This window comes from Siniperca chuatsi, linkage group LG10 (assembly GCF_020085105.1).
Source record: "Siniperca chuatsi isolate FFG_IHB_CAS linkage group LG10, ASM2008510v1, whole genome shotgun sequence".
Classification (NCBI taxonomy): domain Eukaryota; kingdom Metazoa; phylum Chordata; class Actinopteri; order Centrarchiformes; family Sinipercidae; genus Siniperca; species Siniperca chuatsi.
In genome coordinates, this window is record NC_058051.1 from 24375748 (window position 1) to 24399903 (window position 24156).

Consider the following 24156-nt stretch of genomic DNA (forward strand, 5'->3'; position numbering starts at 1 on the left):
TTATTTTTACTTGTTTATTTGTTGTAATTGTGCGATGGTAGCTCAGTATTGTTCAGCAGAGTGTCTGTCAACAGGGGCGTAGCACAAAATTCTGGACCCATAGACAGTCTCTATGGGCCCCTCCCCACATCCTCAGCTATTCATTCTAGTGTCTTTGTGGGCCCTCCTCACATGAGGGCCATGTATAAGAGTCCTCCCCCAATACTACGCCCCTGTCTGTCAATCTTGTACCACATGTTTAACTGAATCACATACTTTCTGTACAGCAGCTAAATCTACAACACCCTCTAGTGAATTAATTGGGGAAATGAGTCACTTCGAAGAATAGAAATGCTTTCTTCTTTGGAGGGAGTTGTGCAGCACCTTTGTGGCTAAAAAAGAAACCCTGCTATATGAAAGAAATCCTCAGGCAATCTCAAGTTTTCACCAGGCCTAATATGAAATCCTAACAGTCACTGAGGAGAGCACAGCTCTCATCGTATGTGAGACATCTCCTCCAGAAAAGGTGTCTTCATGCAGCCTGTGCAAAGCTGGTCCATCCACAGCGGAGCCTCATGCTGCAGAGGGGTGCGGCGGGGGTAGAACGTATACGAGAGGTCATAATTCAAAAGACAGCTGAGGGAGGCCATGTAGACATCTGAGAAGCGACACAGACGTCTGGAGAAGTAGGTGGGGTTGTGACACGTTCGGAAGATGCTGCCGAACTGAGGGTTGAACAAGTTCTTTGTCATCACCCTGCAACATAAGAGGTTAGGGTATAAGTTAATATAGGTTTAAGTATGTATGAATTCATATACTTAGTGGTGGAAGGAGTATTCAGATATTTTACCTGAGTAAAAGTAGCAATACCACTAAGTAAAAACACCCAATTACAAGTGAATGTCTTGCACTCAAAATTAAGTAAGTGAAATGTCCTTAAAGCATCATAAAAGTATTCATTATGCAGGCAGAATGGCCCCTGTCAGTGTAATATCATCATAGTTATAAATTTATGATGCATTAACATGTAAACTGCATTTTAATGATATAGCTGCTCAAGGTGTTAGTTTCATTTACTGCACAATAGCATCATATTTTATATGCACATCATAGTTTCTTAAAATCTTCTTAAGTACTAACTATAGCTGTCAAGTACATGTAGTGGAGTAGAAGTATACAGTACCAAAAAAATGAAACACTCAAATAAAGTACAAGCACCTCAGAACTGTACATGAGTCCAGTGCTTTAAGAAATGTACCAGAATATATACGTGACAAAAGCAGGGTTACTAGGTGCATTGGGTGGTGCATAACATTGAGTGAAGGATTAAGATAATGGCACTCACCTGAGTTCTTCTCTCTCCTTTTGCCATTCCTGAAAAACCTGTTTAGAGTCTGGGTCCCGATGTGTCTAGGATAATGAAGAAGACAACAAGTCAAGGTCTATTGTTGTAAAAAAACAACATCAATCAACCAATATGTACCCATACATAGGCAAATAATTATCTGATCCTCAGTTCAAAAGGTGAGAACACACAGTTTGTATTCTTTGGTCTGAACCAGACTGAAAAAAAAGTTTTTACTTCATTCATTCAGTTTCACACTACCTGATTACAAGACAACCAGGGCTTGTAAACAGACGTAGCATGGACTCAAGTAGCTTGGTAACTGAATAATTTAATTTTTTGGCATCCTGTTTTGTCAACATGTCATCATACCCAATGAACAGCTCAAATAGCAAGACATGAGTGTCAGTGCAGATTGTGGTTTGCTATGAGTTCATATAGCAATTTGAGGCTGTCCCCTTTAACAAATTGGATTCGAGTTGGTTAAGATGACACTGAGGCATTTTTAGGTGTGTCAATGCTGTTATTTGTTGAGCCCCTACGTAAAAAGACAGTAAAAGTTCCATACAATCCAGGGATTAACTTCTCACCTGTAGGCGCTCCATCAGGCCGGTTAAAGCCTGCAGCCAGGTGAGGTTCAGGGCATACCGGTCTGTGCTCACCATTTTGGTTTCGTGCTCCAGCTCAGGCACTATGGCTGCTGTACGCCAGCCATGTCGCAACATCAGGTCCTATCACAACAAGTAAAATTGCTTTAGTCAAACTCTAGCCTGTACAATGATTTATATAATCCATTCCATTAAGTCTACTTTTTTTTTTTAAATAGGTAGTCTGTACTGCCATCTGGTGTTTGAACTTTTCACTGTGCAGTCCCCTCTGGCTCCACCCAAATGCCACATTGCCAATTTTCAGAACTGTGCAATACATGAAGACATCAGCATCTGACAGAGTGTGAATCTATAGGTCTGTGTTTGTATGTGTTTTACAGGGCAAATAAATAATGTATCATGGCAAATTAAGATTTTAGTTACCACCCTTTGTAATTGTTAAATTAATGTCATATCAGCAATCCTTGAAAAATGGCATTTCTTGTAAAATTTTCTGAAGACATGAGATAAATAATGTGCATTAGATAAATAGAAACATCATTCTAATCACAATAACAACAGTTAGTCATAATGTCGATTCATCAGTGATGGCATCACCATGCTTTGACACTTACAGCCAAGTCGCTATAAAGATGGTCTCCAAAGTAAAGAACCTTTGAACCTCGCCAGCCTGTCAGTCTGAGAAAGTCAAACAGGTTTCCCTGAAACACAAAAGACCACAAACCACAGGCCACAGGCCATTCTCTTCAGTTCATTAAGACAAAGAATGCCACAAGTAAAAACATGTAGCATTTACAACATGTAAAAACACAGCTATTAAATAGAGAGAGAAATAAGCTTAATGATTAGAGGACATGGGGCAGCTCAAATGTAAGGAAACATTTCAGAGAAGTCAGACAGTAGCCTAAAGTAACACAGACCTGTTTGTAGATGTGTCCTTTGTCCAAACTGTTTATCTTTTCCCACTGAAGGTCTCCATTACCATCCAACCGTCTGAAAGGTCTGGAGGAGTAACAATGTTTAAGGACAGTTCTGAGATCACTCTCCAAAACAAGAAACTGAAGTGAATGCATCAAGTCAGTGTGATTGTTTAGCTCTACTAAGTTTTGAAAACATTTCTGAAACAGATGATCAATGTTGTGTTCACCCATTTCTCCAAAACATTTACTCACTTGATACAATCAGTGAAGAAGTGAGGTTTGTCTGCCTGCACAATGACAACATCAAAGAAGTCTCTCCAGTTTTTCCCCACCATGTGTGTCATTCCTTTATCCCTGCACATGTGGGAAAAAAGACATTTGAATAACAGACTGCAACAGAACTGTTTGCCCTCCTTATGAGTCAGAGTGGACTCATGAAGACGTGGGCCAAAGATAAATAACACTTACACAAAGCTGAAGGGACTGTTGGTAATGAGGAAGAGTTTCTTTCCATGACTGACCAATCGATGCAAAACAGCATCGGTCTCTTCTCCTCTCAGAATGAACTTATCTATGAAGAGAAGGAAGACAGCTCAGTAGCACTGCATAAAGTGTAACTCTAATGTTATTTTATGTGCAAAAAATGTGCTGGCTTGATACAAATATAGGAAAAGTATTCCTTACGGAGATCTTCCATGACCCATTTGTACATGTAGCCTTTGAGGTGAACCATGCCAATTGCTTCCTGAGGATTAAATAAGTGTCACATAGAGGCAACAGATCTGTGTTATTCAACAATTTCATGGTACCTTTTCTGATCTAGCATGAGTATTTTCTGCTGAGAGATAGCTCCGAACACAGTCAAATGCTTATGAACCTTATAGTTTGCATGTTTTTTATCAAAGCAGATTTTATGGTGACATAGCGGACACACTGTAGTGCCCTGTAACTGGAAGCCCCTAGCACCCCAGGACCAAGAGGAAAAACAGTTATTGTTCTTTGTACTACCCATGAGAGTCAATTGCAAACTTTTACTGAACTCAGCAGATTCCTGAGCCTCCAGCTGAAGAATCACAGCATGTGAAAACAGTCAAATACACCGGGTCAGTATGCTTCTCAGTATGAGCTACAGGGTGAGGCCACAACTTCAAACATAGGGTATAACATTTAATACTGTGAGAGTGGGTATTCTCACAGAGACGTCCTTGAAGAGGTGAACTGGATCATAGTCAATGTCGTTGGTGATGAAAAACTCATTTGCCACAGCCAAGAGAGTCATCTCGGGAATGGAGAAGATGTCCATGAACTGCTTCACTTTTGGTCCCTGTGATAGAAAACTTTTTAATACTTGATATTTACTAATACTTGTTTACGAGGGACACAGTAAATGTTTGTGAAACTGTAAAATGATTGTACCTGTATGGTCTTTTGAATGACTTCCTAATCACATTTGGAACAATTTTCACTACAACCACTACCCACTAAGAGGCTACCCTGAAAACAGAGCCAAGTCCTCAAATGAGATTAGAGCCACACCAAAACTATTTCGGATATGACTGCTTCAAGGAGAATTAGAAGATCGAGAGGCATACTTCCTGCTGCAGGGAAACACTTAAAAGACCTGATGGACCGAAAACTATTTGAGCCTGAATCAAAACATCAGAGTCCAAATTGCTCCTAATTAGCAAACAGGTCAGATTAAAATTTGTGACTGTCAGACTCAATAGAGAGTTCTACTTTTCATGACAGCTTCTAAAACATTACAACTAAAAACAAATGATTTTGTTGGACACAGTTCTTGTGGTCAGCTTCTTAGGGACTGGAACACTCCCTTCTAGTTAATTCATGACGACATTGGAACAAATGCGATTACAAAATTTAACATCGGGACTTATGTAATAGTAAAGCCACGCAAAGCCAGACACTTGAAATATCTGATGACAGATTTAATCCTGAACTACATCCTTGTTTGAGAGTGGCTGGATGGGATTATAACAAATGTGTTGAGCCCACAAAGTTAAGAAGAGTATCCCATCTGTGCCAAACCGAACACATTCAGAAAATATCTGAATACAAAGTGCAATAACTGGAATAAATGTCAGGCAGCTTTCTCCACCCAGCTGTTTAAAGTTATTACAAACATTCAAAGCCAACTGAGCTGAAGTATCTGATCTACATTATCCAATTGTATTCATATTACTGTACAAATGACTCCTGACCTTTCCATAGAAGCCACTGTCCTGCTGCAGGGGGATATGATAAGTCCCCCCGTAGAGCTGAAGGACCTCCTCGTCTGGCATTGGGCTCAGTCCCCTGGGAACATTAAACATAAATGAATGCACTAGAGCTTAAGAACACACATAACATTATTAGACACTACAAACAGATGAGTTTGCCTTCAGCAGCAGGGATGTAAATAAAAAAAAATAAGAAAAAAACTATGTGGCAATTAACAATTATGGTCACAATTGTTCACTAAATTGCATTTCAGTATGACCTGAAAATGTTACTAGTATTTTGCAACATACACTCAGCACAGCATCAACCTCTTACCGATACACTGTTCCTGGCTGAATGTAATGGAAGGCATCTATCTTCATCAGAAGACCCTACACGGGGGGGAAAGAGTTTCACTTGTAATTATCTAAACAGGGAAATGTAAACATTTCTCTTCCTGCAACGGGACATTTGTGATTAAAAGAATTTACCTTTTGGATGTCATAGTGAAGACCCCGGGCGGCAAAGTTGGAGATGTAATCATATTTACGGATGCCTTCAGGGTACTGTCAAGCAGGAGGACAAAATGGATAAATTAACCTGAATCTAAAAGCAGTTGTAATGTGAATTCACTTGATACAACTACTGTAAAACATACCTTAAAGTGTTCAATTAGGAAGCTTCTTGCTGTATTGTAGATCATTGTGTTGAGTGCATTTGAGTACATCGCCAGCGTGTAGTCATAGTCAAAGCCGTAGATGTCCACTTCAGCCAGACTGACCTCATTGTTAGCGTAGATGGTGGAGGAGTTGAGGAGGTTACACGCACCTGGTGGAATCAGGTCTGAGAGCAAATGGGAAACTATCATTCAAATGAAACAAGTCAAATGCAGATCAAATCAGACAGACATCAATGACTAAGCAAGATAAAGGAACAAAACACAAATCACCATTTTCATTTGAAGAAGGGTAGGATTAGGCCATTCACAATGCCTGACTCATGTTTTAAAAAATATCTCTTTTATTATGAAACCTGATAATGCACTTTTGCAGAGGAAAGAACTAATTCCACTTCTGTTTTCAATCTAGTGACGCTGGCAAGCTTGTCGCATGTTGTGTAATGTGTGCTTCCAGAATGTCTAAAGACTTTTCACTGAACTAAGTCAATCCAAAAAGAACATTTTGTATAGCCCTTACAAAATAAAGAGTATTTAATTTTATTATTCACAGAATGGGAGCATAACATTCATTACCTGTTGTAATAGAGGTTAATTTCGCTACTTTATCAGTTTTGCTGGCCACTATTTTGATAGTACAACAGCCACGCAGCAAACACATGGGAACAGATTAAACAAACAATCTGTTCCTGAGACAGTCTCTAATACTCTGGCTGAAATATGTGCACAGGCCCGTGTCACTGTCTGTCTATGGGAGAAAGTGGGCCATGGCCTTCTGTCCTGGGACAGTTCAATGGGGGCTGCAGCTGGGCAGCAGACATGCATGTGCAAATCCTGAGGCTAGTTTCCCTCCAGCCACTATACTACTGGAATTGCCTCTATTTCCAAGCTGAGTCACATTGCTAGTCAGTCTGAGAGTGCATGACCAGCTTTAATTAAAACCCATTATGTTGAGAATTCATGCTTTGCTTTGACACTGAATCAGTTACTGAGAGAAAAACTTACGAATATTACAGAAGAAATGTACATTTATTACACACTAGAAAAAAAAAAAAAGCCATGTCTCCAGTGATTGACTGTAACTAAGTACATTTATGCAAGTAATGCATTTATAATACAACTTTTAGGTATGTGTACTTTACTTGAGTATTTCCATTTTATGCTACTTCTACTCCACCACTTTTCAGAGGCTTTTTTTTTTTTTACTTTTTACTCCAAATTTATCTGACAGCTATATACTAGATTAAGAATTTGCAATAAAAAAATATATGATCAGTTTATAAATTGTAATTCAGTGTTTTTACAAAGTATTGTTACTTATCTTGTTATAAACTGCCTCCCGCACAACTTAGCATTTTATTTTTCTTATCTTTATTCTTCGTGTTACAGCTTCCGTTGCTTTTACCATCCACCCTTGGTTTTATTCTGAATTGCATAAATAGTACAGCACTTTTAATGTCTTAGTGTGTTTTTACTGTGTTTATGTTTTATGTTTGCATTTTAATGCTGCCTTGCTGCAACAAGAATTTCCTCTTGTGGGACAACAAACATTTGAACAAAACATGCTGATATTGTTACTTAAGGATCTTCATATTTCTTCCCCATCTTTAATAATACACTAAAAGTAGGGCTGGGCCATATGGACAGAACAAGTCTGAAAAGTTAATATTTTGATATCGGTTTTGCAATAGTATGTGTTAAATAAATCACAGACTCCATTTAACTTCATGGTGTTATAAAGTATCAAATAAAATTCCTATATTTTTCATGTTTCATTTTGCACGAAACTGCCAGCTCTATTTTGATCATTAAGCAAATATAAACTGTTAGGTCAAAATAGCTAACTCCTTAACTTTCTGTGAAACATAGATACATGACATAATACTAAATTAGAGGTCTGCCACACCCTGAACAACGATTTCTTTAGCAAAAGGCAATGCTAATGCTAAAGTATTGCTGACTACTATACAAAAATAACATGACAATGTAATAAGCTAGTGCTTTTGTTAGCTAACGTTGGGGCAGTTTTTAAGACCAAACAGAGGCACTGCCGGAGATCAAAATTAACTTCTTAAAGTGTAACTAAACTCCAAAGTTTTGCCTGAAGTGCCTCTACCCTGGAAATTCAAACAAATGTCTCTAGAATGTGAAAACAAGTATCAACACGAGGATCCAGAAAGGGGGCGCAATTCAAAGTTTCCACGTGGCATCACATCGTTATAGGAAGGCTCACATGGAAGACAAAATGGGGTTTTCTTCCGCTGACCGCCACCATTTGAATCAGGTTTATTTAGCCAATATGCCGGATAGCTGTTGTTCGATTGGATGCACGAACCGACGAGGAGACAAGTCTCGGTTGTGTTTCTACAGAATTGGATTAACCTATGGGTGACGTTAGGTAACGCTGAGCGACGCGCGATGATTGGTCCGTTTTCAAGCAGGAAAAAAATGGCGGCCTGGTCACAAACTTTCTCAAATTACAGCTAAACAGTACACTAAAATGTATTTCTGAAATTTGAGGCATAAATAGGCAATTCAGTAACAAAATATTTCTACATATTTGATCAGCACTGCCTAGTTTGACAGTTTGATCTGAGTTTAGTGAGCCTGTTGCGTTGCGTTGGCCGGACTGCTGACTGGACGCAGACCTACAACCAATCACAGCAACGAAACGTGTGACATGTGACTTTTCAACTAGGAGGGTGCGGGGCGGGAGGGGTTGGTTGTTGGCGAAAGCTGCAACCATATACGTCACCTGCCTCCAGATCAGCCAATAGCAACATTCAATTGCAATAGCCGGATTTCAACCTAGAGGGCAGTCTCTATGCATATTTATAACACTACCTAGAATTCAAATACTTTGCACTAAAATGTCTAGATTTGGACGCGAATCCATAAACAACACTACTAAATACCACTATACATTGGTTTTCAGCTGAAAAAAAAATGTTTTGGGGGTTTAGTTACTCATTTGAAAACAGCATACAGTGCTTTAAATTGTATCCTAAAATGCATTTTGCATGGAGGAACCAGCAGCATTAATGTGCCGTTACTTGTGAAAAGAATAAAGACAGTCCCCGGATGAACAACTTGTTTTCACTAAACAGCTTTGATGCTGGGAACACAGAGCCCCGATGACGTGGATGGTTAATTAAACTGTTGCTATACGGGGGAGACTTTGGGATAAAAGGTGGCGACCCTCTGCTTACCGTGAACCAGCCGTTTCATGTCATTGTAACGAGCCCACAGGTATGACTTCTGGTCAACTGGAGCTGCGGTGGAGGTGTATGACCGTCTTCTTTCACCAGTAACACCGGGAGCACCCACGGGATCCTTGGGTCGCTTCTTATCCCCAGTCGTGCATCTGCGAAGAGGCTCGCTGGATGTTGGTGCGTCGCCACTCGGCCTGTCTGAGTCCGAGCTGCAACTTTGTTCTTTTGTTTTTTCGCGGCCCTGCTTTCTTTCTCCGGTCACCCTGCATGTGGTAGAAAGTCTGTTCACTTTGGGGGATCGAGCAAGAGGAGGAGTCCTGTTTCCTGTAGTCCACAGTGTACGGGTTAATGTTGTGCCCACTGTCTTTAAAGACATTTTTACAAGTGCTATGAGCACACGCCTAAAAACTGCTGCCTCTGCAAGCTGGTAGATGAAAACATCCCCTAGTCTTCAGTGTAGCCACGCCCCTTCGTTTAAAGGGGAGGGTCGGCAGTCCCTGCAGCCAATCACATAACCATAGCTCTGACTATCTGTGATCATAACAAACATCTTTTGGGACAAAATGTAATTTTTAATTTTGTAAGTTTCAAAATGCATTCACGACCTTCCTTTGTACACTGAAGGAGGATATCTTTACACAAATAATTTTTACTTTAGTTTAGCTGACATTATAAGCAATGGTGAAAAGGGAGTATTCAGATCCTTTACTAAGTAAGTAAAAGTAGCATTACCACAGTGTAAAAATACTCCATTACAAGTAAAACCCTGCATTGAAAATGTTACTTAAGTAAAAAATATGCAAGTAATGTTAGCAAAGTGTGCTAAAAGTATCAAAAGTAAAAGTCAAAGTAGAAATTGGTAAGTGTTATATTATTACTTTTGTAGTTGGTCAAGATGGAGCTAATTTTAATCTATTTATTGTTGAATGGATGGATTAATCTACACCAGTGCCTCATATTTTATGATTAATATTTTATGATGCATATTTTACGTTTTGTGTGCAAAAAATGCTAACTTAAGTAACTAGTAACTAAAGCTGTAAGGTAAATGTAGCGGAGTAGAAGTAAGAAGTAGCATAAGATGGAAATACTCAAGTTGAGTAAAAAGTACTTAAGTACAGTACTTGAGTAAATGTACTTAATTACTTTCCACCCCTGTGTGAAAGAGGACATTAAAGTCTTTTTTAAACTTGTGCTGGTTCCTTTTTATTTTAATGTACAAAGGTAACTAATTACAACTCAAGGGCTCTGTTGTTATAAAAAAAATAATTCAAACCAACCGATCAGATTTTAAAAACCCTGACACATGAAACGTTATTGATCTGGCTCTATGTAATAGGCCAGAGAAACTCTGCTTTAGTGGGGTTTTTGATTTGGGTATCTATCATACCAATATCAGACCACTATTTGATAGCCTGTGTTAGAAATTTAAAAAAAGAAGACATGCTAAAGCCAATTTGTCAACAAGAAAAATCTTGGATCCCTAGATCACATTTAACACTCTGCTATTAGATTCATAACCTGGAAATCTTATGGTACACAATGGCTTAGCCTTCTTTCTGTGTAAGAACACATTGATCATTGTTTGCTTATAAAGGTATTCTAAGTAGACTACTGTTTTATTTATCTTACTTCTCATGTGGTGCCTATCAGTTCTGCAGGCTGGCTCTAGATACAGGTTCCAACAGTTAAGTACGAGGCATGGAAAGTCTGTTGTACAACATGTTGCTCCATGCTCACGGATACAATCTACACCAGATTAAGAAATTTCATAGTCTGATGTCTCAAAGTAGTTTTGAGGAACTCAGAATAACTTTATGCTTTTAGTGATACGGTATTAACTTCGTATTTTGATGCCCTTTGATTCTTTGCTTTTGTTTTACTGTAATTTGACTGTTTTTGCAATTTTGATTAGTTCCAGGACCTGTGTCTTCATCAGATTGGGTTACGTGTGGTGGAATTTTTAAATTTAACAAATCACAGAGGAACACTTGCACAAGATGAATCATGTCCGGACTGCCCCAGATTGTCTGGCACGTTACTCCAAAATGGAAATTCTATTATTAAACTGCTCAGCCGAGTCACCTCTATAAGACTTCAGACGCAACAAAAGTTCATTTAAAATCTAGGAAATTGATTATGCAGCATGCTTGACAACTGGTTTATGTTTACTTTCTCTCATTTTCCTCCCTACTAGGAAAAAAATTCCATCAGTATGCTATTGTGGAAGTAAACCTTCATTCACTTGTTTATCACTGGGGTCTTGAGACAGATGGCTATTTACATTGCCATACAGATAAACCCTGAGCTACTCATCCAGGAAGAAGGAAGTATTTGAGAAGCTTTCTTGAAATTGTCATGTGAATTAAATTTATCAGGTGTTGAAGGGATTAGCCAAATAGTCGCTGGTAGATTGAATCAGATTGTATTGTTAAATAGTCTGTCTGGGATTTCATGAGCTATATTCACCTTTTGTTGCCACTCAGACCTCTTGATTAACCCTGCCCACAACCTATTGTTTTAGACTATCCTTGTTGTAACAGTATAAAACCTTGCGCCAAACGTCAATTTTCAGAGAATTCTACAGCCCTGTCTTTACTGTGCAGTGAATAAAACATCTGAACCAGCCACAGAATTAGACTTGAAGTCATTGTTCTTCCACACTGTGTTACACATGACGAACACTGTGTCTGGACTCAAAAGACCACGATCAATATGCAGTGTTGGCTTGCTTTTATTCTTCATGACAAATGTGATTCACAGGTCAATGAAAGGAACTTGCATACACATAAAAAGTTGAGGACCATCAAATGTGTTATGCGGAGTGTGTGCAAGTCATCCTTAGAACAATTTACACAGAATGCACACCACATAAATACAGTTAAAATATTATACAACAATGGTAATTAAATTAAACACACATCTTCACAGTGAATTAAATAGATTAAGAAATCCATTTACAACCTTCAAAGCAATATGACATAATGTTAAAGCATTTTCACTTTTTAGCAGGAGTTCATGAATAGTCAACCAATAACAGTCCAGTCCAAAAACTCGTATTACCACTTTCAAAACCTCATCGTAACATTCAATCTATAATGTTTTTAATGTATTATGTTATTCATTTTCTGTGTTCATAATCTTAATACAGTAACATTTCTCACAGTAACACTTCTCTAAAATAAATATACAGCAGATGGTGACCATTAATTTCAGGGGAAGCTAATGTCAAACTATTCATTAGTTCATACTGATGAGTTCATACAAGGCATGCTACCTAAAAAGTGAAAATAATTTACCATAATGAGGTATCACTTAGTTCAGTGCTAACACTGCTTAATAGGTTTTCTCAAAAGTAAAACATACCTTCAAAAAACATCACAACTACAGTGTTGAATAGTAGCCTCTACTTAGAAAATGTGGTGTAGTCTAAAAACAACAGACAAGATCAAAACCAAGGCACTAAAAAAATAAAACCATCAGCAGGATGTAGGCTTCTTCTACTAAACCACAGGACAGTTGAGCTTTTTATAAAAAAAAAAAAGAAAAAAAGATGTCAACATTTCCTTGCATTCGGTTCTCATTTTTCAAAGAGCCGTTTCCAAATCTGGCCTCAAAATTCATGATTGGTCTCATCTGTTCAATTCAATTTGAATTTAAACTGCATTCAATGAGACAGGTGTTACAGTGCCAATGATAACGTGCTGCTGTGCTCAAATCACAGCCCTGGCATCAAACTACTCTATAAGCAACAGATACATGTACATGTTTTTTTTTCTTCTTTGTCTTTTTTTTTTTTTAAATCCAGGCTCCCTGCTTATGGAGCTCCAACTAGCAAAGCAATGTCATGTTGGAGTTACGTCTCGCTTCGAAATATTTTGTTTTCTAAAATTAATTTATTCTTTGTTTTAAGTCATAATGTGCTACTAGATGTAAAGCACTGTGTAATGCTTTTAAAATTATGGGACAACATTTTTTATTTTGTTTGTCTACAAGCAGCAACTCTACCAGCAGCCTGCTAGCACTATTAGCATTCCTAACTGAAAACAATGAGTGCTATAGCCACAGGAGAAGAAAACTAGCCTGCTGTGGGTAATACTAGTTTATTACAACATGCGTACTTTGGTAGCACACAAAAGCATGGTGACATTAAATGATTAAATACAAAACATGAATATTGTTACTTAGCTGTTCAAAGGAGTGAGAAAAAGCAGAAGCTGAATGGGAACTGTTATGACTATGTAATCAAGAGAAACGAGCGTGGACCAACATGTTACTATTAGGTAAACCAAGCCACTTCAATTCTTGAGTGATGCGAGACAGTGACTTTTAAAACCCACAGCCCAACAAGCAGGAAAGTACATACTTAGCCAATGGGTTGCTTGCACTTATGCCACTTAGCACCCCCAGATTACTTCCAAAAGCTGCCTATTGTGAGAGATATTAAATGGCTGTTGCAAAACAGCTGCAGCCAGCTACTGTTAACTGAAAGTGAAGGTACATTTCAAAACACACCCTGATCCTAAAGAACAGCAGGAAATTTACAGGCACTGTCCTGACTTAGTCTGCATAGTTTGCAAAGTAAGATGCACATTAAAGATCTCCCAAATAATGTTTCTGATTACTCTGTGTTTGACCTGAGGTGGTGAACTTATGGCTGATTTATTTCCATCAATGACATGGCATGTTAACTGACCTCTAGTTAAAGGGTGTGGCTGATAGGCAAAAGCCAAAGAGCCAGACATATCGCAGGATTAAAAAGGGCAGGGAACTGTACCACCAGTAAAAGAGAGGGACCTCACGATAATAGCAAGCTCTCTACTTGTAGGATAGCAATTCTGTTAGTAAGGCTGTATTGTTCAATAAAAACAACTACCTGGGAGAGCTATCACAGATGATCTAATGGCTTACCGACACTAAAAGACGCCAGACAGGCCTGACCAGGATGCCAGACAAAAGGCAAGAGTGTAAAGACATACAGCCTTAAAACAAATCACAGCCTTGATTCAAAATTTGAGGACAGTAAATACTTTACATGAAAAATCTCTTGTTCTGGAATAAATACTGTCAATGGTTCACCACAACACACAGCCTTGAACAAGACCAGATGGAAGTTGGATCCACTTGGGACAAGACACAATCAATGACTTCACAGAGGAATGAGCATCATGTCTCTTCAGCCTTTTCCAGGCTGCATGCAGGTTTCTCCGTCCCAAGAAGAAAAAAAACCAAGAGGGTGGGATGAGAGGTTTTCTTTTTTACATTTTTTTTTTTAAATTTACTTTTTTAAATCCATGGCTCTGGAGGGTAGAGTGTGGAATGTCACGTCATATCTGGGATGGACAGGATGTCTTGAGTCAGGAAAGGAGAAGGGAGCCTGGGAGTCAACATGAAGACAGGTCCTTATGAAGAAGAGGGGGTTTGGAATAATGGAAGGAGTGTGTCAGCGCTACAGAGACAGGGTGAGACAGAGACAAAACCCAGATAAGCATTAGTTCTAAACAAAACCTGTACAAAAACACACAATTGTTCCAAATATTAAAGATTGCTTATTTAATATGTTATAGCATAAAGTATAGCTTATATAATTTTTAGAACATAATGTATACATTATAGATAAAGTGATTTAGTATAGAGCATAAATCTGCTGGCTACTTTATCTCATCGCGTGCGAGATGATTTAGAGTGTGAGCTCCGGGCCCTGGCAGGTGTGGTCTGAGCTTTATTACCCGAGCCCCTACTGACATTAATGTGTGATTCCTCAGTGGTTCTACTTGTGGAGATGGATGATCTATACCTAGACTCTCTACAGACCCCAGTCATCCTGGTCTTACTAGGTGGATTTTGAAGAGGGAGAGATGTGGTTGTCAGGGTCCCTAAAGATTTAGCATTCAACTGAGAAGAGACTGTGTCTGACTGAAATGTGTTATGGTATGTAGCTGCTGCTTGTGCAGAATTAGACTTGTGACCCAACTGTTTTCTTCTTACAGAAGTATCTAAGTTTGGTTTAAGATCAGGCTTTTGTTTACTTTCACCCCATGCTTCAGATGTGTTAGGATACACACACAAAGCTTTAGAAGAGGTTAGATTATCTATGGATGAAGAAAACAAAGAAGGCTTTAGCCTGATGGAAGAGGCAGGTACAACGCGAGTTGTAATGAAGGTATCCTGACGTGCAGGGACTGAAGCTCTCCGGCCTGACACACCTTTTCTTGAATCACTGACATGTGTTTGTGTTTTGACCATTAACTCGCTGTTCACAGAACTGGTGGAGCCTTTACGTGTTGGGGAGTAGCCAAGACTCGACTCTGGATTAAAAACATCACTGACACTATGACTTCTAATGAAGGTGGCGTCTCGTGGGAGACCCTTGCCTCTGCAAGACCGGCTGCTTGTCTGGATGAGGTTCTCAGGACAAAGAGAGAGAGGGGTTCTTACAGGGCTCGTGTGGAGGCTTCGGGTTAGACTTCGCAGGTGGTGCGTGGCCATGGCAGGAACACTGCTGCCGAGAACTGGGCTAGCCCGTGGACTGCTTCTCAGTGGGGGGCGTGCAGGACTGCTTCGGGGGCTCCGTGGAGCCCGGCCTGACTTGGTGGCCAGCTCTTTGGCCCGGGAGCGGCGGGGGCTGCTGTTCAAGCTGTGGGGAGACAGAGGGGCCTCCAGGTCCTCCAAACGTTGAGTAAGAGCCAGTTTCTGCTGTATGGCCATACGCAGCAGAGAATTCAGTGTCTTCTTCTCATCCTCGGCTGCTGCCAGCTGCCTCTGCATCTCATCCAACTGGGTGACATACTGGTCACACCTGAGAGATGCAGACACAATGAAAAGGTGCAACATGCACAAGCAGATAAGAACAAATTAAAGCACAAAGCCAGAGATACACAACGCACATGCTAAACATAACTTCTAGTGTAGCAGACAAACACATTAAACACCGGCTGTGACCAAACACTAGGGCTGCAACAAAGATTATTTTCATTATTGATTAATCTAGCAGGTGATTTATTTATATATTGATTAATGAATGACATGTTAAATCTAAAAAACATCAAATAATCATAAATACCATCAAAAGTTACCAAAGCACAAAGTTATGTTTTCACACTGGTTAGCTTTTTTGGATCACAAAAGTTATGAATTTACATTGATATGAAGAAAGTCTTCAAAGCCTCAACATTTGAGAAGCTGGTGCCAAAAAACTATTACTTGTTAAATAACGTAGGTATATGAACAATTAATTAATTTAATGTTGATAGACTACTAATAATAATTTCAAGAGAAAGAAAAGAGGGGTGCATGTGACAATGACAACAGTAAGAATATACTTTGACTGGAATAAGAGTTTAAAAATATTCCATTGTCATCATATACTGTATAAATGCAGTCACTGAAGCTATCCACATGATGGCACCACAAAACTTAATTATAAGCAAGAGGATCTTTTTAAGCTGTAATCTTTAGCCTGTTGCAACAGACAGTAGTAGACCTTGACCACTGTCTGTTCTCCAATCCTTCTTAAGGATAATCAATTGCCAGCTCATAACTGTCTGGAGAGGGGCTAGACAGGTAATGCATGTCCAAGAAGCTTCTCTGGCAATTAACAACAAATAATAATGAAAACATCTCTGCTGTCCATTACAAAAGCAGAAAGAAAAAATCATTAGTTCGCTCACTCAGCCCAATACAAAAACGCTCTAAATAATTATCAATGCCAAAGGATTTTCAGAAGAGGTTAGTGATTAGTGAGTTAAGTGTTGTGGTCTGTAAGTTTAATCCTCATTTGAATCAAGGGTGTAAGGATAGAGGGTGTTGTATGCTGTACAGATTGTAAAGCCCCTTGAGGCAAATTGTGATTTGTGATATTGGGCTATATAAATAAAACTGACTTGACTTAACCCTTGACAGCACCTTCCCACCCTATCTAACGTCCCACCTATCTCCCGCCAACATTAGGCTTCTCTTTCCCTAAGGTGACCTGTCTTGATGGGACTAATCTGTCCCTGCCCACTCCCACGTCAGCACAGGGCAGAGCATGTGGTTCATAATCTTCATGTGAACCAGTGGATTGTCCACAGGCGTAATAAGCATGGTAAGCTTATTACATGACTGGTAGCAAAAGCTGTACTACAACAAGAGCACCATTACTAAGCATAAAGAACACTAGCAAAGACCAGACAATAAGAACTAATTAACATGCTTGTGTTATAAGTAATTTCAAAGCAATCAAAAATATTCTTTATCACGGGACAAAATAAATGAAAGTCTTTTTTCTTTTATAACACTGATGAATATAATGCTTTTTTCCTCAAACATAAAAAGGAAATCTTACCGACTGGCAAACATGACTCGGAGTGAAGAGAAGGTGGCGGCGTCCTCCTTCAAGGCTTTGAGTTCATTCCGCAGTTTCATCATGGTCTCTGACACCATGCTCTTCTCTGTCTCATACTTGGTTTTCAAATTGGACAGCGCTAACTCTGCAGTCTGCATTGACAAAAGACAATTGCACCATCATATGCTACTGTAGCATCATCATTCCCCTTTCAAAGCAGAGTGTTAGAATGCACATTATCAGGCAAGATTTGTATAAAATATAACAAATATGTTAATAATACACTTATTTCGAACTGATAGCACCATCTCACCCATGAATTAGGTAACCATCAGTTCCTCTAAAAGATAATTATCCTATCCTGGTAGCCAGCAGGCTGCCATCTTTGTTTTGATTCAAAAACAGATCCGCCACTTGGGAAACAGGTTAAGAATATTTTTTATTTGTATCAGAGCAAGGAAGGTCAATGAAAAAACATTGCTTTGATAATGAAGATAGTACGAAAAGTTTACCGAGTCTTTCTGTCAAAGGACACACAGCCAAAGGCCTAAGCCCATTTTGTCCCTCTCACCTTTTACATATCTGTGAATGCAATCATCAATGCAAAGGTTTCATGTGTAAATACCATTATTACATCATAGGAACAAACAGGGGGCCAACATAGTTTTTGAAATCAGATTTGAGAAGGTAAACCACTGTGCGTGAGCATGGCCCAGCCAAACAGACTACCTTGAGTGCTTGTGTGTGTGTGTGTGTGTGTGTGAGAGAAAGGGAGAGTGACAGCTAAGGGGAATGACAGAAGCAGGCCACGCAGTGCTGGAAGCACAGGAAAGGGGAGGGGAAGGAGAGTTCAATCTCTGAGGAGTGCAACACCTCACTGTACTCAAGGTGCAGGACCATGTGAGCCCAAGGGACTGTCTAGGCAAGACAATGATGATACAGGTCAACTATACTGCTTATGTCAAGATTATGCATGGATAATAGTGAAGGCTTGCTCTCTTACCTTATCAGGACAATCAATGTAATACTAAAATGCTTAAGTTGGTCAGGTCTTTATCCAGAATAGATACAAATATTGGCAACAGAAGAAAGACTACATTTCACAACAGACAGTACCAAGAGAGCGGTTCTCAGGATTTTTTGTACATGCAAAGAAACTAATGAGGCCATAGTAAGCCAAAATAGAAAAAATGTGGTGTAGTCTCTTTTTAATGACAGGCAACAAAAGAATCCACATATTGGTCTTGGACAGTCGAGGATTATGTTTCAGGGAAAGTCCCTACAGGTCAGGTTGATTTAGAGCAATACCCTAAAGTGGAATACTAGCCTGTTACTAGACTAAAACTGTTTTAAAAGTGCAAAGAGATCAAAAGGGAGTATTGTAGCGTAGTATTTGCTTGCTGTGACCTACCTGTTTGTTAGCCTTGAGGACAGTCCTGAGGGTAGCAATCTGTTCTCTCTTGGTGCTGAGAAGGGACTTGAGTTTTAGTACTTCTTCCAAGAGGCTTTCAGCATCCCGCTCTGACTCTCCGCTGCTGCTCAATCCTGAGTAAGGCATCGCGCCCCTCTGACGACATAGGTCCACTGCCACCTGAGAGAACACAAAGACAGTTATTCATAAAAGTAAGTTAAATATGTTTGTTTCAATGGCAAAGTACAAATGTTGTCAAAATTTCAGTATGGGAAAACTCTTTGTCTTATAGTATTGAAGTGTTTTTTTTAAATATACAGTATATCCAAATATAACTTTATCAACAATAGCAAAAACAACACACAATCTTTTTAAAATGTTTAAAATTTATCTCAGATTTCTCAACATTATTGTACACCTGTGAAATGAATTTTCAGAAATGTAAAAGAGCAACTAAATGTGTTTCACTACGTAAAGGATTCTCTGCAGCGGATCCACAACTCAACTATGACCCCTGATAATCCAATCCATTCAAACCTAAACACACGTGTCAACAAGGCCGATACCAGGTGTGGGATTTGAACAGACGCGGGAGCTACTCAACTACATTTAACTGTCTGAGCTGAGCATTAGGTTCAGCAAGAAATTTGTGAAGGAGGAAAGGCCTTCACCCAGAACAAAAGCCTGGCTTTCAGTGATTAAGCCACAATGAAGGAGTTAGAGAATGTGCACTGGTTATAAACTTTCAGTTCACAAACAATCAAGTACTAGTAGAGAAGCACTCTGATAAATGTCGGACAAAATGTATGTGACAAGCAGTGCTGTCTTACCCGGAGGTGTTTGATCTGGCAACGGATGACTGCTACCAAGTTGCGGACGTTGGAAGGGTCCCTGAAATCCAGGGTGGGGGATCCAGGGCAGTTGGGAGAGTCTCCGCTGACTCCTGCACTGTCCACCTCCCCCATAAACTGCAATGCTGCAGCTTTGGAGATGAACATGTCATTGGCTCGTGGCTTCTTCTGGGAGTTGTGCTGGGGGTAGACGTAGTGTGATCTTCGTGCACTACCTCCTCCACCACTTGCCCTGGCACCATCACGGTAATAGTCCAGGGTGACTCGTTTGGGTGTCAGGTTGTTGCAGACGCAGATGTGGTGATAGAGGTTGGACAGCTCCTCAGAGAAGGCCAGTAGCTCTTCCTGGGCAACGCTCAAGTGCCCTTCTGAATCAATTGCCACTTTCCGTGTGGCTCCAATCTCATTCTCCAGCTCACTGATGCGCTCCTGGTCCTGCTTGCTGGACTTGATGCATTGACGGATCTTGTCAGCCAGCTCCTGGGCCTCTGCCCTCCAACGATCCTTCTCCTGCTTGTATCGCTGCTCCAGGGTGTTATAACGAGCTCCTGCCTGAGACAGTTCATCTCGCAGCTTCAGAAGCTCTTCACTGGCTGAACGCATACGCGCCTCCAGCACCTCCTTGCTCTTGGTGTCTACCTCATAGTCAAAGACTGCATTGTCTCCGTCTCCATTCTCTGTCTTAACATCTCCCCTGTCGTCTGCCTCCTGGTTGTACTGCTGGCTGCTTTGCACAGCTTCCAGCTGTTGGGTAAGAGATCCAACCTTGTCCTCTTGCTGACTGAGTGCCTGTTTGGACATTACCAACTGCATCTGCAGTTCCTCCACCTTGCTAACCAGACTGGACTTCTCTCGTTCTGCCTGGGTGCACACACAAAAAAGATGAAAATCTTGCGAGGTATGAACATATCTATCTTAAATTTGATCAAATTACTTAAAACTGTCCATTAGTTGAATAATCATTCCTTTTAGTTATAAGCCAGGCCATTAGGCCAATACTGATTGTTGACAGTTCTCTGTAACACAAATTCCTCCCCCAACCACCTTTACTCTTAATGCATTTTTTATGTAATGACCCCATTCAGCTCCTACTCTCAACATCTGGTGGGTAGGAGCTTGCTAACCCAACCCCCAATTTAAGTGCATCATGAATAATATATTTTGTTCAGACAGAGAGGGATGACAGTTCAAGACATCCTTAATTTTAAGTACCCTTTATTTGGGAAGCATAACTGTATCAGGTAGGAGTTGACTAAAATGCTTGGTGAATAGATGATGCAATGTGGTGACAGGCGTTTTTCTGTTATTATAGAAAGGCTCACTCCTTCACTGACATACAGTGGATGTGGTCTAAAGCAGGAAGTGGCAGATCTTCCCATCAACAGCTTAGACACACAAACCAACCTGTATGACAACCTCACTACTCAGCTTAACAAAAGGTACTATTTTAGGTTAGTCGTCTTAGAACAGACACTTTTATCTAGATATAAACGCAGTTCTATGAATCAATTTCCATACACACTGTGTTCCCTGTGTATTCTTGCAATTCCTTAATTGTCAGCTTTGTACACATGACATCCCACAAAAAACAAACAAACAGGAAGATTGCAAAGACATTTGCTGAGCAATTCAAGCTATAAAACCATTTAAATTTTGTTGACCTAGAAGCAGGGCACCATCATTTTTCCCAATTTTTCTTAAGTGCACTATTTAACCATATTAATAAATTTAAAAGAGTAGCACATAGTGTCCTGTTGCCTACCTGTAGGAGTTGTTGTTTTAGTTTCTGACTGTCTGAAAAGTGTAGCTCACTCAGCAGGTCCGACACCAGACCAGAGGCTGGAGCACGCAGGAATACATCACTGTTGCGTGGAGTGGAGTAGCGTTGGATGAGGCCATTACTTTTGGAGCCCCCCAAGTGAGGAGGGTGAGCAGAACTGGGAGCAGACCCAGGACCATTATTAAAGCCACTGTCCTGGTCCTCTCCCTCACCTTCTCCCTCTACCCCCTGACCCTCCTCCTGGCTGTCATCCAACTGCTCCAAGTGGAGCTCCAGGTTCCCCACAGAATCAAAGGGGTTAAGGGTCAGGGCAGAGAGTTCTCGCCGCAGACTGTTCTTCTGCTCCCTCTCCTCCTTCAGGGCTTCCAGGGCCTCATCCAGCTGCCTCTCTGCTATCTCCCTCAGCCTCACTGCCTCCTCCAGCTGAGCTCGCTGCTCCTCCTGCTCCTCGTTCTTCTGGGTCAGTTCCAGCTTTATCGATTCAAACTCAACCTGAAATGTGATAAGGAGCACAACCAGAAGGCCATTTTGTTTCTTTCTATGTTTCTGTATGCAACACATATGGGTGCACATTCTAGCCCCAAATATGCAAATATATCAATTGCTGCACAGCACAATAGTGTTATAATCACACACACAGATGGCTTGAGTAAACAAATGGAAACTCCACTGGTTATGACTCCATGGTCACCACCAATTATAGTTCCCCTATGAAATGGATATGTACAGTTCCTTCTGTTTAAATCCTATATCATTTCTTTATATAATATTTCCATCCAGTTGGCTTATTTTGTTGCCTTACTTAATCTTTACATACAGTATACATAAAATAACAATGTGTCTATTAAAAATAAATATATATATCAACATGTATCATTAAAACTGATGCCGTATTACTGAGAGTACTTAAGATCATTTAGGGTTTTATGTAAAACACTAACAAGCCTCTGCTATATTTAGAACTAGTCATGGACAGTTTGTCTTGGCAGAAGGTGCATCTGCCTTGCAAAGCACTTGTCTGAAACCCTCAGGAATCCCAAAAATGACAGTTTCACATAACTACATAATATTACAACCCACAAGAATACTGAACATCCTTTATTGTGTAGGACACAACATTTTGCAGAGCATTTTGGGCACACAGAGTAAGATCTGAGATGTTAACTACAGAAAATGTGAAAACCATTTGGAAGGTATGCTTTTATGTGTTTAGAAAATATTCTTAGCTTGCATTTTTAGTATTTGTTAATGTTGCAATGACACAAAATTACAGTAAAACACACACAAGTCCTGCAGAAAGTAAATTATTACATTGAAAGCTTTCAGTATGTTATTGTCCTGAATGATACAAAATCATAAATTTTGTTTTTGCCTGAAACTGTTTTGTTAAATTAACTTTCGTGATTTCAGAAAAAAAACATAACTAGGCTAGGTTATTTCTAATTAGTTTAATCCTTTTAATGTTTGACCCTCCTGTTATTTTGAGATAACACCATCATCATATAAATAAAGATAAAAAGCTGATGTAGATCTGAAATACCAGCTTTACATGACTACCTTAAAATCAGTCAATAACAAAAACAATTAATCTGCTCTGTGGGTGTGGTGTTTCTGATAGCTCACAGAATTTTGGTAAATTCAGGAAATTTTCCATCAAAACTAAATGTTGCCGGTTCAAAATAATCTCACCCATTAACAAGCATTTGAAGCTTATCTGGTCTGTCAGTTGCTGGTTGCTAATCAAGCAACTGAACAGACAGTTCAAAGTCATCCAGAACTTGAAAAATAATCTGAAATTTAGAGTCCCGCAATCACTTAAATAGTGAAATTGCTATACTGGGGCCTGGTTGCCATAGTGCTACTTGCAACTATAATTTATTCTTTATTTCCTGCTGTATATTGCCAGTGAAATTTTTCATTGTGCGTGATGTCTGGCTCTCAGGGGAAGCAGCCATACTGGGAATTCAGTGACACACAAAAAATAAATTAAAAAGCAGGTAATCAAGAGAAGAATTGTTGTCTCCAGTTGTGGAAGCTACTTAATTTTCTGAAAATAAAAACATTAATCACCCAGCAACTGGCCTGTCTAGTCTCTAACATTGGCCATTTTTTATCCCAGTTGTGAAGTTATGTCACAAACATTTGAAGGAGATTAGAAGTTTGTTGCATGCAAAGCAGTTTTACTCTCATGCAGGAAAGGTAAATGCAAATAGGCAGTGCACTACAACAATGACCATATGATAGTGTGTTAACAACCATCTACATGTACCTCACAAACATAATAGTATATAAGTAAAAAAACTAATTTAAAAAAAAAAAAAAGGAAAAACACAATAGTATGGCACATTCATATAAACATTTTTTCCCACATATTTCTACAGATATGTTCAATATTATCTGGATATTTACAATTTTTATTCTTTAACCATCTGTCCATTTACTATTACAGCCAGTAGGTAGAACTTACATGTATTTGGTGAAGTTGTAGCTTGAGTGATAACTGACCTGGTTTTCCTTGAGCACAGACACCTGTTTTTGCAGAGATATGTTCTCATCTTCTAGCTCGCTATTGTCCTGCAACTGGCGCAGCTCACGTACTTTATATTCCTTCATCTCGTCCCTCAGATGGCCCTTTTCTGCCTCCAGACACTCACACTCCTGTAGAACACAATCTACTGTCAAATCAGTGCAATGCACAAAATTTAAGCTGCACAATTACGGTTAATTTTACTTTGGGAATGAGGCTACACAGCTAATATATTCTCCAGTGATTCGGGGTTCCATCGTATGTATCATGACAAGACGGGGCCTAATATACATATAACACCAGT

At 39.6% G+C, this 24156-nt stretch overlaps 2 protein-coding genes and 1 long non-coding RNA gene across 4 annotated transcripts in view; 1 reads left to right on the forward strand and 2 right to left on the reverse strand.

Moving 5' to 3' along the window:
* Window positions 1-9333, reverse strand: nt5dc2 (5'-nucleotidase domain containing 2). Of its 2 annotated transcripts, none has more exons than XM_044211433.1 (14): window positions 8955-9333; window positions 5728-5912; window positions 5561-5635; window positions 5406-5461; window positions 5072-5165; window positions 4048-4176; window positions 3537-3597; window positions 3321-3423; window positions 3105-3206; window positions 2853-2934; window positions 2547-2633; window positions 1987-2055; window positions 1325-1389; window positions 1-735 (listed from the first exon to the last, which is right to left on the reverse strand). In XM_044211433.1, exons 1-14 carry the CDS (start codon window positions 9331-9333, stop codon window positions 474-476), a joined length of 1749 nt encoding a protein of 582 aa, XP_044067368.1. In that variant the 3' UTR covers window positions 1-473. The 2 variants fall into 2 exon arrangements, with proteins under 2 accessions (XP_044067368.1, XP_044067367.1); XM_044211432.1 differs by having other exon boundaries at window positions 1915-2055.
* Window positions 1-12487, forward strand: LOC122883145. The gene is made up of 2 exons (XR_006379568.1): window positions 1-669; window positions 9029-12487. It is a non-coding gene; the product is annotated as an uncharacterized LOC122883145 (long non-coding RNA).
* Window positions 11674-24156, reverse strand: part of zgc:162200 (uncharacterized protein LOC558638 homolog) — a 16370-nt gene continuing 3887 nt past the window's right edge. The window contains exons 4-10 of the mRNA XM_044211410.1: window positions 23831-23983; window positions 21308-21817; window positions 19525-20406; window positions 18695-18874; window positions 17284-17435; window positions 15396-15756; window positions 11674-14406 (exon numbers count right to left, since the gene is read on the reverse strand). Coding sequence (XP_044067345.1) covers window positions 14401-14406; window positions 15396-15756; window positions 17284-17435; window positions 18695-18874; window positions 19525-20406; window positions 21308-21817; window positions 23831-23983 — 2244 coding nt within the window. The 3' untranslated portion in view covers window positions 11674-14400. The remainder of the gene's footprint in view (window positions 14407-15395; window positions 15757-17283; window positions 17436-18694; window positions 18875-19524; window positions 20407-21307; window positions 21818-23830; window positions 23984-24156) is intronic.

Bases quoted from the DNA above. Each gene is read 5' to 3' on its own strand.
- nt5dc2 (XM_044211432.1), bottom strand. From the start codon at position 9,333: ATGTCTTTAAAGACAGTGGGCACAACATTAACCCGTACACTGTGGACT. The intron at 4,177-5,071 runs GTCAGGAGTCAT...TTTCTATCACAG, and splicing joins ACAGTGGCTTCTATGGAAAG to GGACCAAAAGTGAAGCAGTT. The intron at 2,056-2,546 runs GTAAGTGTCAAA...TTGTTGTGATAG, and splicing joins ATCTTTATAGCGACTTGGCT to GACCTGATGTTGCGACATGG.